This window comes from Elephas maximus, chromosome 22 (assembly GCF_024166365.1).
Source record: "Elephas maximus indicus isolate mEleMax1 chromosome 22, mEleMax1 primary haplotype, whole genome shotgun sequence".
NCBI lineage: Eukaryota > Metazoa > Chordata > Mammalia > Proboscidea > Elephantidae > Elephas > Elephas maximus.
Window position 1 is genome coordinate 70,972,089 of NC_064840.1, and position 17,127 is coordinate 70,989,215.

General features: G+C 38.3%; 1 protein-coding gene and 1 pseudogene across 2 annotated transcripts in view; both read right to left on the reverse strand.

The window, feature by feature from the left end:
• Positions 1-17,127, reverse strand: part of TNKS (tankyrase) — a 208,540-nt gene that overhangs the window by 164,684 nt on the left and 26,729 nt on the right. For both annotated transcript variants that reach the window (XM_049866889.1, XM_049866888.1), the window contains exon 2: positions 10,859-11,083. In XM_049866889.1, the coding sequence (XP_049722846.1) occupies positions 10,859-11,083 (225 nt within the window). The remainder of the gene's footprint in view (positions 1-10,858; positions 11,084-17,127) is intronic.
• Positions 14,650-16,776, reverse strand: LOC126066058 (serine/threonine-protein phosphatase 2A 55 kDa regulatory subunit B delta isoform-like; annotated as a pseudogene).

Genomic DNA, 17,127 nt, shown 5'->3' on the forward strand with positions numbered 1-17,127 from the left:
AACACTTGGGAGTTCGAATTCACCAGCCGCTCCTTGGAAACCCTATGGGGCAGTTCTACTCTGTCCTACAGGGTCACTGTGAGTTGGGATTGACCCGATGGCAGCAGGTTTGACCAGTCTTACGTAGAGAAGCCCTGATGGTGCAGCGGTTAAAGCACTCAGCTGCTAACTGAACAGTCAGTGGTTCAAACCCATCAGTGGCTCCACAGGAGAAAAGACCTGCGACCTGCTCCCATAAAGATCACAGACTAGGGGACCTCACGGCACAGTTCTACTCTGTCCTATGAGGTTCTATGGGTCAGAATCGACTTGACAAAAATAGGTTTCTTTGTTTTTTCCTTTTTTAATAACCTTATGCAGTAGGTATGATGTCCACCTCATAAATAAGAAACTGAGGCTCAAAGCAATCAAATTATTTGCGCAAGATCACAGTGTTTAACCGGTAAAGCTGGAACTCAGACCTAATTCTAAAGCCCAAGCATTTAATTTCTATCTTAACTCAAGCTTTCTCCCCCTTAAGTGAATTCCGAAAGGCACAACTACGTCTCAAACACAGTATACTGCCTTTACCCTACTGCTCTACGGTCAGTGTCCTCTTCCCAACCTCATCAAACAATTCCCCCGTGTAAAAGCTTGAGATTATGATTCTGAGCAAAACCCATGACAGCCAAGGTTCCATTTTAGGGGACTCACTAGAACATTTCCTGCTCTTATTCCCTCAATCCTCATATACTCAAGCATATTCTTTCAAAAGCCAGCACTCAAAACTATGCCCCTCAGAAGGCAAAACAAAGTAGTGCCCTCTATCGCTAACTATGATTATGTGTTTCACAACAAATTTGGACATTTTCACGCCTGACACAAAATAAAAAATATGCATTTAGATACACAATAGGATTTCTTAGTAAGTCTTACTTATGCTGTTATATCCGGGGCAATTAAGTTCTTAATTCTGGATTTTGCTTAAAGATAGATTTTGTTTAAAGATGAGAAGCCTAACCCCCACCTCATTTTAAAATGAGAATTGGCAGATTTAAATAATTCAAACACTAAAACAGTAAACGCATAAACCATTTTTTTAAAGCCTGAAAATATAATTATTACACTTAAAAACTTTCTAGTTTGGTCAGTTGAGACTGAGGAATGAAAAGAACTCCTTAAATCTCTAATCTAGGCCTGCTCTGAAATCTCAGTTACCATGGAACTGTGCAAGGCAAGGACACGGTTCTAATATGCAAGAATCTCAGATAACATCATAATTATGCAAAGTAAGGACTGTCTGTAGAGTAACATGAGCCATTTGCCTCAAATACCATTTTCATATAACCCCAAACTTACGTCAGACATATCACTGAAACCCACAGATGCTTTGGAACCACCATGCTTGGTAAAGTACAGGGTCAGCAGAAAAGACAAAGACCCTCAACAAGATGGACTGACACAGTGGCTGCAACAATGGGCTCAAGCATAGCGACGACTGTAAGGGTGGTGCAGGACAGGGCAGTGTTGCGTTCAGTTGTACATAGGGTCACTATGAGTGGGAGCCGACTCGACACCACCTAACAACAACAACAATCGCAGTCAGTCTAAAAGTAAATGCAAATGTGTAATTAATTACTGTCACAGACTGACTTGCACAATAAGCTCCAATTTATGTTTTTAAAAATACATGTTTTTGGTTGCTGTTGTGTTCTGCTTTTTGTCTTTTTCCTAACTTAAGCATCTTTGACATATTTCTTAAGGCCTTAGGAAAATGAAGAAATTCATACCTGTGCTTTTCTGGGTATTCTACATAAAATACAACGAAACTCAATATATCAACTTACCACCATTATCCCGAGTGCCTCCCAAAGTACTGCCAAACTTAGCAGGGAAAGGCACAAATACTCTAACCTCCCTGAAAGCAGTCTGAACATGAGTGGGCAAGACTTCAAGATAACAGTGTGCAGTGTCAGCGGGGATTATACCAGAAGGGAGAATTACTACCATTCTTGGCTCTGCTTTCCCTTCATAAGGATATAAGTATGGGGTTTTGCCAACTTTTACTTTTCACGAAAATGCTGCATTGAGACTTGTTTAAAAGATCTCAATTCAGTTTTTATATGGAAAACTGATGCTAAAAATGCAGAAGGGAGGCATTCTGGCAGGAAAAGGGAGAGGGGATAATAATGAAACAAAACCAAGGGAATAAGATTCTCAAGGCTTCGCTGAATTTTCTACAAGTTTTTGCAAAGAGGAAGGAAGATGTGGCGTAAATGACCTTTCCTCAGCTAGTTCATTAATGGAATAATGTATGAACAGATAACGTGACAGACCAAATCAAGAGCCCTAGAAGAGTTCTCCATTGCTACCTCTACTATGTTAGATCAAGTACGGGCTTAAACTATGACGTGCTTTTCTGTGGACTGCAAAACATCATCAACTACCAAAAAAGGCAGGCTTAAAAACAATTTACTATGCTCAGTAATGACATAGCATAAAAGAATATTTAAAAAGCTACAGAGATCTCACCACCCGAGGCTGTTGAGAATTGATGCTCACTATTTATGTTCCAACATAAGTATTAAGCCTTTCTTCCTTGCAAAGTAATATTTCTAAATCTTAGTACTTTTAGTATTAAAAGCATATTGAAAAGTACCCAAAAGGCTATTTTAATATCTACTTATTAATAAGAAAGCTTGCCTACTTTATAATTTTTTTATAATCTATATGTGAATCAAACTTGGAGCAAACAAATGCTTTGAAAGAAGTGAACATCTACGCTTAAATTTATTTTATACTCTGCTTTGTTTTATCCACCACTGTATGTATAAATCTAATGGCAAGTATAATGCCTGGTACTAAGTAGGCACAATAAATACTTAGCAAATGAGTAAGTGTTTGAAAACAAGTAGAAACAGAGTTTAAAATACTTGCTACATAATCCTTCATGGAAATAAAATACTCAGAATGTTATCAGAACAAAAAACACCCAATGGTCAAACTCTGTCTTCTGACTTGAATGTTTGCCCAAAGAAAATAGAGACTAGACTACAGGAAACCACGAGGCACAAAGATCATGTCATGGTTGTCCGTACCTATTGTTACCACACAGTTCATGTCCATGTTATTCAATAATTCATTAGCCATATGTTACTGAGTACGTACTATGATGTGCAAGGCACTGTATATGGAGCTAAGGACTTCAAAAAGAAGAGACACATCTTAAGAAAAATTCAGTTTATTAGTAAGATATATATTTAAAAAAAATCTATTGCCATCGAGTCGATTTTGACTCATAGTGCCCTATAGGACAGAGCAGAGCTGTCCCATAGGGTTTCCAAGGCTGTAACCTTTACGGAAGCAGACTGCTGCATCTTTCCCCCATGGAGCGGCTGGTGGGTTCGAACCGCCAACCTTTTTAGATAGTAAGCAAATGCTTAACCACTGCACCACCAGGGCACCTTACACAACTATTAAGGCAACTAAAATAAAAAACAGTGACAACATCAAATGCCGGCGAGGAATTGGGTCTCTCATACACTGCTGGTGGGAACAGAAAATAGTCCAGCACTCTGGAAAATAGTTTGGCAATTTCTTAAAAAAAAAAAACTAAACATATACTTACATGGCCCGACGATTATATTCCAGGGCATTCATCCCAGAGAAAGGAAACCTTTCATCCAAATAAAAACTTGTACACAAATGTCCACAGTAAGTAGTTCCCTGGTCTTGATATTACATCAGACTTACATAAGATGTAACCACTGGGGAAAGCTGCATGAAGAGTACATGGGCTCTTTCTATTCTATTTTTTACACCTTCCTGTAAATCTATCATTATTTAAAAATATACGTCAACACACTGGCAAATAACAATCCAGCAAAGACCACACGGTAGGAACATTTCTTAAAGCATGTGATAGAAAAGTTTTATGAATTCATGATGCAAAAATTCATCGATTCTACAGTCAGAGAAACAGATGAAAAATGTATAATGTATTTAACTTAGTAAATATTTTTTAATTTTGTGACTACTTTGTAGGTACTTAGTGAACAACTGATGGCTTCCTAGACCATGTAAGACAATTAACATCACAAGTGTTAAATATATTTTTGGGTATGGCAGAATATCATCTTAAAAGAGATTAGGAGCTAAAAGGGTAACCTCACCTCCCTCCCATACATCAAACACCTTTGTGTCCTTATAATAGGGCCCACACAATCTTATCGAGCAAGTATTTAATAACGCTGTCTGATACTACTGAATCAAGGAAGACTATACGGTACAGTGGACTGACTGACGAGGCACAGAGCCTTCTGAATTCATGACCGGGTGAAACAAATCCCTGTGCCTCCAAAACACACAACATCAGCAAAGCCATGTTCCTCGGAAATACTTAACAGACAAGTTAAGACGTCAGAAGTTTTTAGTGGAGGGTGAGGGGTGGGGGAAGCCTTTGTCATTTTAAAAAGAGACCTACTAGCATACTGTTGTTGTTGTTGTTGTTGTTAGGTGCCTTCGAGTCGGTTCCAACTCATAGCGACCCTATGCACAACAGAACGAAACACTGCCTTGTCCTGCTCCATCCTTACAATCATCGTTATGCTTGAGCTCATTGTTGCAGCCACTGTGTCAGTCCACCTCTTTGAGGGTCTTCCTCTTTTCCGCCGACCCTGTACTCTGCCAAGCATGATGTCCTTCTCCAGGGACTGATCCCTCCTGACAACATGTCCAAAGCAGGTAAGACGCCGTCTCGCCATCCTTGCTTCTAAGGAGCATTCTGGCCGCACTTCTTCCAAGACAGATTTGTTTGTTCTTTTGGCAGTCCGTGGTATATTCAATATTCTTCGCCAGCACCACAATTCAAAGGCGTCAATTCTTCTTCGGTCTTCCTTATTCATTGTCCAACCTTCACATGCATATGATGCGATTGAAAATACCATGGCTTGGGTCAGGCGCACCTTAGTCTTCAGGGTGACATCTTTGCTCTTCAACACTTTGAAGATGTCCTTTGCAGCAGATCTGCCCAATGCAACGCATCTTTTGATTTCTTGACTGCTGCTTCCATGGGTGTTGATTGTGGATCCAAGTAAAATGAAATCCTTGACAACTTCAATCTTTTCTCCATTTATCATGATGTTGCTCATTGGTCCAGTTGTGAGGATTTTTGTTTTCTTTATGTTGAAGTGTAATGCATACTGAAGGCTGTGGTCTTTGATCTTCATTAGTAAGTGCTTCAAGTCCTCTTCACTTTCAGCAAGCAAGGTTGTGTCATCTGCATAACGCAAGTTGTTAATGAGTCTTCCTCCAATCTTGATGCCCCGTTCTTCTTCATATGCTCCAGCTTCTCACATTATTTGTTCAGCACACAGATTAAATAGGTATGGTGAAAGAATACAACCCTGACGCACACCTTTCCTGACTTTAAACCAATCAGTATTCCCTTGTTCTGTCCGAACAACTGCCTCTTGATCTATGTAAAGGTTCCTCATGAGCACAAGTAAGTGTTCTGGAATTCCCATTCTTCGCAGTGTTATCCACAGTTTGTTATGATCCACACAGTCAAATGAATTTACATAATCAATAAAACACACAATCAATAAAATTAGTCGATATTCAACCATTTCAAGAGCTGGCATATGATCAGGAACCGGTGATACTGAAGGACTAAGTCCAAGCTGCTCTGAAGGCACTGGTGAAAAACAAGGCTCCAGGAATTGATGGAATATCAATTGAGATGTTTCAACAAACAGATGCAGCTCTGGAGGTGCTCACTCTTCTATGCCAAGAAATACAGAAGACAGCTTCCTGGCCAACTGATTGGAAGAGATCCATATTTATGCCTATTCCCAAGAAAGGTGATTCAACCAAATGTGGAAATTATAGAACAATATCATTAATATCACACGCAAGCAAAATTCTGCTGAAGATCATTCAAAAACGGCTGCAGCAGTATATCAACAGGGAACTGCCAGAAATTCAGGCCGGTTTCAGAAGAGGACGTGGAACTAGCATACTATCAGAACTCAAATCATCAATGAAAATACTCAAAAAAGATAAAATTAATTTTGAATGTGGAAGTCCTTAGGGCAATAAGAATGTCTTTGCACGCCTGTAGGAGAATGACCAGGAAAAGAAAGTTGTTTCAATACAAATTTCGCTGTAGTCGTAATTGGAAAGGCCTCATTCAGTTCTGCCCATGTGGAAAAATGCCCCAAAAGGAACGTTTATAATATAGCTTTACAGTAGAATTTGGTTTTATAGTTTCATGTTTATAAAGGTACATACTTTGTTTTTATTTAGTGATTTTATGAATTGCAGTATTTTTTTATGGTTGGAAACAGGTTTTCTTAAACAAAACGTCAATTTATAACTGTCACTCAGGAGCCAAGAAACGGAATAACGTAACTCCGAGGGGAAAGTGAGATCAGAGGGATGGAGCCAGGGTCAGTTGGGTGGCCATGTGATCAGCCATTCAGCAACTAAATATTTCCTTCCAGAGTTCACATTTAAGAGTTACGTGCTTTATTCTTACCAAGGAATTCCTCTGCTCTTACTAAATTTCCTTTTCTCGTGAAAAGCTAAAGCAAACTATAGAAAGTAAATGCAGATGTCAACAAACACTAACAGAGCAAATCCCCATACCCAGAGTGTTTGCCATGCATTTAATTCTCTATGACAATAATATCAATGTCTTTAATGTTGTCATTTTTTTCTCACTCCATTAAATATTTCCTCTCGCCTTGATAAGCTCCCTCTCCCTAGTCTAGCTTGAAATGAGGCAGTGGGGCTTGAACATCACCTTTGCTTTGTTTTCATGGCACTGAATAAACTACGGACCAAACAGTTCACTAGGGTTTGAATGTTCTCAAAATACTCCATATAGTAAACCTTTCTAATAGCAGCTTTACTTATCTCAGAAATAGATTCATCGGAAGTACCTATATTACAGGTCTGACTAAGGTAACAGCGATTGAGAGCCAGGTGAGGATGAGACCTTAAGGCCTTAGTTTTCCATTCAAACTCAAGTATTTAATCATGTCTCACGCTGAAAACAGTAAAATCCCCATTTTTAAATATACCAAACAATCTGGTGGTCAGGTGATACAAGGCTTTTCAAGCTTCCATTATGTAGCTCCTGATGACAACAAAGATAAAAAAGCAATGTTCAGTTTAAGCAACTACACAAAATTTATTTTCTTTTAAGCTTTGTGTCAATCATACACTTACTTCAAGTAAAACAGTGATTTAAGTACAAACACAAGTCCACCACAGATTTATTAATTTATCCTCTTTATTAGAATTGTTATTTTAAGAGTATAAGTAATATTCTTCTCTATTTACCAATGTAAATTGCTACTTATCCTAAGTGGGTGATAATTTAAGTATTACCAAGAAAAAGCATTGCCAAGAAAGCAGTTTTAATTTTATCAGCAACTATTCTACCTCTCTTTTCAGCAGACGCTAAAATCTAAAAAAACTTCGAAAGCCTGATGTGAGATGTTCTACCACATACTTGTTTTCCATTGCTCCTGTAAGACATTATCACAAACTCAGCGGCTTCAAACGCCACCACTACCAATTTATCACTCGACAGTTCTGAAGGTCAGAAGCCCGGCACTGGTCTCGTGGAGCTAAACCGAGGCGTCAGCAGAACTGTATTCCTCATGGACAGCTCCAGGGGAAGAGCCGTTTCCTGGCCTTTTCCAGCTGCTAGAAGATGCCTGCCTCCTTTCTTCCCTCCTGAAAGTCAGCAATGGCAGGCTGACTCCTTCTCACACCACGTCACTCTGACTTCCTCTCTGCCTCCCTCTTCCAATTTTAAGAACCCGTGAGATGTCTTTAGGCAGTGCTGGTGGCACAAACAGTAAGTGCCTGACTACTAACCGAAAGGTTGGCAGTTTCAACCCACTCAGAGGTGCCTCGGAAGAAAGTCCTGGCAATCTACCTCCGAAAGGTCGCAGCCTCAAAACCCCATCTGTGGAGCACGGTCCTACTCTGAGCCACATGGGGTTGCCACGCGTCAGAACCGACTCAAAAGCAACTGGTTTACCGGTGGTGACCGTGGAGCCCACTCGGATGGGTAACCCAGGGGGGTCTCCCCGTCTCAAGAGCAGCTGACTCACAGCCTTGATTCCTAGGTGGTTAACAGCCTTAATTCCCCTCTGCCACGTGTCCCAGTCACCTGGTGCTGCTGTAACAGGAGGCCACAAGCGGACGGCTCTAACAAAGAGAAAGTTAGTCTCTCACAGCCTAGCAGGCTGGAAGTCCAGGTTCAGGGCATGGGCTCCAGGGAAGGCTTTCTCTCTCTGTTGGCTCTGGAGGAAGGTCCTCGTCATCAATCTTCCCCCGGCTGAGGAGCTTCTCAGGTGCAGGGGCCCCAGGGCCAAAGGATGGGATCTGCTCCCGGTGCTGCTTTTTTGGTGCTATGAGGTCTCCCTCCACCCCGCTCACTTCCCTTTCCTTTTATCTCTTGTAAGATAAAAGGTGGTACAGGCTACACCCCAGGGAAACCCCCTTTACACTGGAACAGGGATGTGACCTGAGCAAGGGTGTTACATCCCACCCTAATCCTCTTCAACATAATCCAATCTTGCCTTATCAACCAAAGGCAGAGATAAGGATTTACAACGTATAAGAAAATTATATCAATCACAAAATGGAGGACAACCACACGACACTGGGAATCACGGCCTAACCAAGTCGACATATATTTTGGGTGGACACAATTCAATCCATGACACCACGTAAAGTAACACATTCCCAGGCTCTGGGAATTAAGATGTGGACATCTTGGTGGGCGGCGGGGGGGGGAAGCATTATTTGACCTACCACGTATTACACGTCACGTCACTTCTTACAATCCTAATAAGTTTTAAAAGCACAACTGCAACACATTATATGGCACTCTAACATCTCATGTTAACTCTATAAAACTGCAGTAAGCTAAAAATGAATAGAAAAGTTCACTTTTTCCATTTTATAAACAAAGCAACTGCAACAGAGAGTAATCTGTTCCAAATCAAAATGCTTACTAACAGGAGACCCAAGAGTAGCCTCCAGGTCCCCTGACTCCTGTCACTGCTCCTTGCAGCAGACCACAATGGCCCTCAATTATTCCCACTCCATGAGCATTCGTCCCTCTTGCTGGTAACTCCATATCCCCAATAACACCTTTGTTCATTTTTACCAGCCCACAATTTAAAAACTCATCCAATTGGGCTGTATATAATTTCATACATACACATGCACGCTCACGTGCAGGCATGTATTTATACATAAATCATATATACTGCATACTGTAATAGTCTCCTTTAACATTTTTTTTAACCAAGATCTTAACCGGGTTGACATATTACATTTGATTGAACAAAATAAAGTTTCATCTTGTTGAATGATCACAAGCTAAGGCATGTCTCCTTTACCTTTCTATGGCAAAGGAAGAACAAGAAAAGAAAAAACATAATTTTATAACAGGAAATTTCCAGTTACAAAAGAAAATCATATTACATATTAAATAATTAATTGAAAGTTCTGAACTGAGATGGGAAAATGAGATTCACAGCTGTTTCTGTTTAATTAGTTCATTTAGATGGCCAGTTTTGTTTTAAAGAATACCATCAGATCTATATTTCTCCTGCATTTATAGTAAATATAGAAATATCAGTAAATCAATATGTAATACAAGAGGAAAATTATTTCTAATCATATTTTCAAAATAAAAACAAGCAGCTGCTAATTACTGAGCATATACTATACAGATACTCAGTAAGGATCCCCTCAGTCTCTGCACATAAGCCAAATGAGGCCAAGAATTATTGAAAAATATAGAAGAAAAAGAAAGCAAGTGGCAGGAGCTTTCTCTACTATAATGTCATTTGCTCCATTTAGCTTTTCTTACTCCCCAAAAGCTGATGAGCTGCTCTTTATCAAGGGAATTACAGTTTAATCTTTTTCTTCTAGTAGTCTTTAGAAGGTATTCCATTGTCTTCATGCTTTCCATATCGTAAATGACAAGTTCTTTGCCTCATTTTTTTCCCCCCTTTATAAGCAAGTCATTCATTCTGCCTAGAAAACCTCAGTATATAACTACTTTGGTGGGTCTTTTCTCATCAATCAGCATGAAACTCTGACATTTTCAATCTCAAGACTTAGGTTTTTCTCTACTTAGGGAATTTTTTCCTATCATTTAGTTAATTATTACCGATTTCTTCTATCAGTTCTTTTTTTTTCCCCCCCTCACTTTTGGAACTCCTATCACACGTAAACTTTTAAAACAGTGTTGACTTTCCTGGATTTATTTACCTTTTTCTTCATGATTTCCATGTCTCAACATTCTTGCCCTCTATTTGGGGGTATTTCTCACATGTGATTGCATGTCATATTTAATTCATCTATTAAATTTTTACTTTGAGAAAAAAAATTAGGTTGTTCTGGCCCAAGGAAGTCTTTTCCATACTACACTTTAATTTCCTTTGGGCGAGGGATCTTTTCTTTTTAATTATTCAGGTGTTTATCTGATCCCTTAGCATAGGTCTCATTGATGCAAAGACAGAAAATTTGCAGTGTTTTAAAGAAACTGTAAATTAAATTTGGCAACAGTAATCCATCAAATTTTGTTTCACAGCAGTTAGCACTTGCCCTTGATTTGGAGAGTTGATGTGGACCTTGTCCTTAGCCAACCTCAGATCACCATCTCTCTACTTCCCTCTGGGTGGAAAAGAATTGCTTCTTAGAGTAAAGAAGCAATAACCCTTCTTTATCTATTCTGAGGGAATGCTATTTCTGTCACAGCAAAAAAGAAAAATGAATTGTAAACCTTTATTAAAATTATATAGCTGTCAGATAATATTCAATATCATCAAATAGTACTTACCAATACATACATCGATTTTCCCTTTAATAGCAGCTTCGTGCAGAGGGGTATAGTTCCAGTTATCCCTGGCATTTGGATCGGCTCCTTGGCACAGTAACAGACTTACTACCTCAGCGTGGCCAAAAGAACAGGCGTTATGAAGTGGTATGAGACCTCCATCGTCACGAGCATGGACGTTAGCACCCATCTGTAGTAAGTGTTCTACGACATCCTTCCTCCCAAAACCTAAAAAGAAAGAGGAAAATTGTCTTATACATGAAATCAACATTTAAAAAAGAATCATTAGAATTCCTTTAGTAAACATGAAAAAATCAAGTACCGTATACTATAGCAAAAAGAGTAAAAACCAAAAAAAAAAAAAAAAGGCTACCATTCAAACTGATTCTCTCATCTCACAGAGCACAGAATTAAGAAGGCTCTTCCTTTAAAGTTTATTTAAAAAAATTTTTTTTTTTTTTTTTCTTAAAAACCTATTATGTGTGGGGAAACTATGCTGGAAATACAAAAAAGAATGAGACACATAACCATGGCACTCATTTTCCCCTCATGCTTCACAAGACAAAATTATGTATACAAAACTCATCTCAATATTTTAAGAGATAAAGGTTATTTAAATACTGTTGACGAATGAATTTAAGACAAATCACAACACTAAACATTACATTTGGGAATTTGGAGCGGAATACAAAAATACCAGAAATACACGGTTAACAGTTTGGTTGCCAGGAGATTTTGAAGAGGAAGACTCAAAGATGATGCCAAAACATCTCCTCTGGGAAATGATGGTCAAACTAATGAAATGGGTAGTTAAGAAGTGAACAACTCAAGCTTGAGATTATTGAATTTTAGGAAACGACTGATGAACAAGTAGAAATACAGACATTTGGAAATACAAATCAGAGCACTGGTAAGAAGCATAAAAATTTTCAGACAAGAAAGGGGGAAAAAACAGAAAGAAAAAGGATCTAAAGCAGTGTAAAGACTAGGCAAAAAGTAAGAAGTATCAAGAAAGCACAATGTTATTAAAATCAAGGGGCAAGTTTCAGAACAGGTGGTCAACAGAATTAGGCAAAGAAGCCTAGCATGATAACGACTTAGCAAGATCAATGGAGAACATAAAAATGGTCATTGATAATTAAAGTAATATTAGTATGGTGATTAAATTACAAGTGAGATTGCAATGGGTTAAAAGGAAACTGTAAACAGTGGCATTTTATCTCATTAGATCTTACTGGCTGGTTGTCACTGCCACCATACTGGTACCTACTGAGTAATATTATTAGAAAATGGCATCTTAAATACAACTAAAAGGCAGTGAGGGAGTCGTATCTGCCTCCATTTTATGCATACATAAACTAAATAAATGAGAACCACATGGAAAAACCTAAAAAAAAAAAAACTCATTTCAAGATACGTCTATAGAAATGTACGCATTTCAGTAAAGCAGGCTCTAAGAAAAAGTCTCCAAAGTAAAAGATATGTTTCCACAGACTGTATCACAAGATCAGAATCAGGTTTCTATGGAAAGTATCCTTCAAATTAAACCAAATATTTGTGGTGAAAGAGAGGACAGTTTTGCACTGGTACCTGCGACACCGAAAGTACAGGGTATGTGCTAGAGTAACTGTCGCCATCGCGCGAGTTTATTATTCATTTTAATACCTGCAGAACCTGCCGTTATTAGGTTTTGTTTTAGTCTCTAACCTCAATGTTCTTTCCCTAATCAGTGCTCTAACAATGTTTGAGAACTACTTCCCTTTTTTCATTAATCATCAACTAAAGCTAAAATGAGATAATTTTTAACTTATCACTTGGTATTTTTAAAGTATCCATTATAATAACTGTGAAGCAAAATAAGACAGTGTTTATTTTATAAAACAAATGAAAAGAGCTAGACGCTTCACTATACCAAAAACCAAACCCAGTGCCGTCCAGTCGATTCCGACTCACAGCGACCCCACAGGACAGAGTAGACTGCCCCATAGAGTTTCCAAGGAGCGCCTGGCGGATTCGAACTACCTACACCCTTGGTTAGCAGCCGTAGCACTTAACCACTACGCCCCCAGGGTTTCCATGCTTCACTATACGTCTATACTATTTCAGTGTGCAAGTGCGATGTAATCATTTGGGAGCACGTGAACAAAACAAGGAGAAAACTACAAAAATGAAGTAATCCATGTGATGTTATTACAGACGACTTAGTTTTCTTTTTAAAAACCTGTCTCTACATTTTATGTATTCTTTACAACAATAAAAACACATGCCTTAGATCCCAACTTGCCTCTTTGAAAACTATTAACATTCTAATTTCTGTTCTATCTATATACAGATTTTCACAAAATTATTGAGTATATACTTTTTTATCAAAACCTTTGATCTAAAATATAAAATAAAATAAAAAGGTTCAGTATTAATGAGACCGTTTTAAGTGAAAACTGTGATCACACATTAACAATGTGAATATAATTAGTATCACATTTAGAAAAAACTGCAGCAGTTAACGTCTATACCCTCTGACTCAACATCACTTTTCAAACTTTATTATAAAAAGTATTAATATATGAACAAAGATTTTACATCAAGAATGTTTATCATAGCACTATTTATAGTAGAAAATCCTGAAAACAATTTAGACATACAACTGGGATTCTATTAAATAAATTACAGCAAGTTCATATACTATCATTCTGTATTAAAAAGGATCTTATAGAAAATTTAACAACATGAGAAGTTGTTCTTAGTATTTTAGAAAAAAAAATACAAAAGAAAATACAGGGGTATAGATGGATAGAAAATAAGTCATTAGGTAGTAAGATCACAAGATATTTTCCTATCCATTTTCTTATTAGATAAAAACAAAATTTTGTATAAAATATAGATGTATATGTGTACATACCTTTTTATAAAAGGAGGTGGAAGCTAGCAATCAAAATGAGTAAAGAGCTCAATTTTGATAACGACTGAAAAGAGACTTCTATGGGCAACTATGAGGGCATCTCTTCTAATCTGATTTTGAATTTACTGAAATACATTAGAGGTTTTATTAATAAATCAAATTAGTCCTCTATTTAACCACTATAATTTAGAAAAATATATGTAAGGTTTACTTAAAACATATACTGTATTCAATCTACTAGTGTGAATCATAATTGGTTATTCACCATTTTACCACTGTTAAATGCTTATCCATTTTTTTTTCATACATGAAGATAATTCATTATCTCTGAAGGTTATATACAGGGCCTTTGTTTTATAACCAAGGTTTGTAGCCAGAATTATCCCTACAGGTGATTTGCCTACTTGGCTCTAAGGAACCAAAATAGAAATAATAATCAGGGTAAATTAGAAGAACCAAGAATTAAATAGAACTTAAAAGGTAACTTATCACTAAAGTGACTCTCAGGGAAATATTCCCCATTGAAAGCATTATAGCCATATATTGCCGACACGATTTCCAGTACTCCATTCCATCAAGCTAGCACATCCAAAAAAAGCAGTGGAGTCACAATTTTTTAAAGGAATAATGCTGCTACTTATACACATATTTATGGCTCAGTACTGTGAAGTATCTTCTCTCTCTGATCAAGGAAAGATCACCAAAAATTAAGACAGTGTAATGCTCTAATTTTTACCAGCATATAGTACGTGTTAACAGACTTCCAATCTAAGAGTTGTAAGAGAGGTCTAATTTAACTTTTACAGAAAAATTATTTTTGTTCAAGGTACACTATATCACCTGTTCTTGACAGTAATAAAAATAACAATAATAATGGTAGGTACCTAACATTTAGTAAGGTCTTATGTGTGTCAGTGGATTCTTGACTATGTATCAGGCACTATTCTAGGTGCTGCAGGTACAGACGGTCATGGGACTCCTTCCTGGAACATCATGACTTGGGAGGCAACATCACAGATAAGTAAACAAACGAACAGGGCACTTTCAGGTAACCATTAAGTGCAAGAAAGCAACTGGATGTTAAAGTGAAGGGGAGGGTGTTTGTGTGTGCGCACGGGTGACTTTAAATAGTGGTTTGTGAAAGCCTCTGAGTTGCTCACTTTTGAACTAAGAATTGGGTGACAGAAGGAGTTAGGCATGTGGAGATCTGGGGCAGAGATCTTTCGGCACAGCACATAGCAAGTGCAATGTACCTTAGGCTAAAACAAGTTTGTCATATTCAAGGGAGAGGAAGAAAGAGAGGGAGAGTAAAACTCAGTGAGGCTGGAAAGGTGATAGACTTTCTGGTCTAGAAACTGGAAAAGAAGGCTCAGACTTAAATACATACATTTGTTTTCTATAATAGCCTTTACCGATCAATGCCCATCAATTCTGCTTCCAGGGTTTTTTTTTTCTTTTAATTTAAGCAGTAATACTCTGATCTCACCTCAGTGACGTGAAACCTGAGGCCAGCTTCTCCCATCTATGAAGGGACTAGTAATGCACAGCTGTTCTCAATAGAGAGGACAACAATGCCTTCTCTCTGACAGAAAAACAGCCAGGTTTAACTATGCAAGCAAGATGAGAAAAAGGTCCTCAAATGAGCCTGCTTTGTTAATTTTGTTCTATAATACACAATTTATTGGTGGCAACTACAGCAATAGTATTCCCCACGGGGTGCTGGGTCCTGTGAAGAATCTTACTGAAGTCCAGACAGTCAACACTAACCTCAGCCTTCCTTCTCTTGCTATCTGTACATACTTTCCAAGGCTTTAAGATGGTTCATGTTTGCTTTTCTCTCTTGAAGCGTCCAATGTAATATCCCTCCATGTATTTCTATCAAATATTCTGAAGAGACTGTTGTAGGATCCAGTCATCATAGCACTATCAGAACCATTTCAGCAAACTCAAACTTGTCAAGAAAGCAGTCATTTCCACACGGAGAGTAAAGCTTGCTTTAAAGATATTCCTGAACCTGGTAAGTTTCAACAGGCCTGGGATACTGTTGACAACTTCACTGACAGCCCTGGTCATCATGTACCAACTGCTATAACTAAATTTTTCGTCAGATATGGAAGAGATCAAGCTCTTCAAAAACTTTACGATGTCTACTGTAAAGGGCCAAAGAACTCCGATCACACAGTCTTACAGTTCCTTTGCTGCTGCTGCGACAATGACATTAAACTGGTGCGGGTGAAATTCCACCGTGACAATCACTGTCATCTGCTCCTACAAGTTAGCAGGCTTAATGCCGAAAAAATTCAAACTTCTATCTGTGATTTCTATTTGCTGGAGATGAATTCTCAGGTCATCTACAGAAAAATGTTTTGTGATCACTATTTACTGAAACGGAGTTTCAATGATATGTGCGAGTGTTTGCAATATCTGTCACGAACTTGCTCCTGGCATAAGGTCCATGGGCTTCAGTATGGGGGCCCGCCTTGCTGTAATTCTAACGGATTTCGAAGTCATCCATCTTTGCCTTTCAAGTTAAAACCTGCTCTTTTATTCCATTCACTTATTTTCTATAATTTAATCGTTTTGTCATTTGTAGAGAGTGGAAAATGAGCAGTAGTATTCTGTTGTGGTAACCACCCAATTTTACTAATTTCTTTCCTCGATTTCTGGACTTTTCAGCTAGTCAAACTCTGTCTAGTGCAGGACTATGAAAGGTACTGTAAACATTACATTATCCCCTAGAATGAAGGTGACTCTTACTCTCTTGTTCCCCCTGAAAAATAGCAACTCTGCTGCCCTTGTCTCCTGTTGCAGGAAGATCTCCACAGTAATTCAATCCAACAGCTGAAATGACGTCCGCGTCCGCAGCCGCCACATCCTCCTCAAAGGCCCCGCAACCTGCAGGAAGTACCCTGGAGGTCGTCGCCACCCTCGGGCCAGCTGCTGCCTTCAGGGAGTCTATTATTGCTTTTTTATCTTCAATATGACTATCAATAAGTTCCGTGAAAAAAAATCTATTAGAATTTTTTTAATAGCTTTTCGATTTCAATTAATTCTGACCGAAACTAGGCCCTGAGGTCATCTTTCAATTAAATAACCGATTGGCTCGCAAAATAAAGAATATCGCCCATGAGTACTGTGCTCCTTTAAAAAACCACCTATATGAGACCAAACTTTAAAACAACGATAAGAATGCAAAGGGGCAGGGAAATTAAATTAATGGAAATGGAACAACCAGAATGGAAACACTGAGAATGGTCATGTATTATGCAGAACGTAGCCAATGTCACTTAACAATTCGCGTAGAAATTGTTGAACGGGGACCTAACCTGCTGTGTAAACCTTCACCAAAACACAATATCATTTAAAAAAAAAA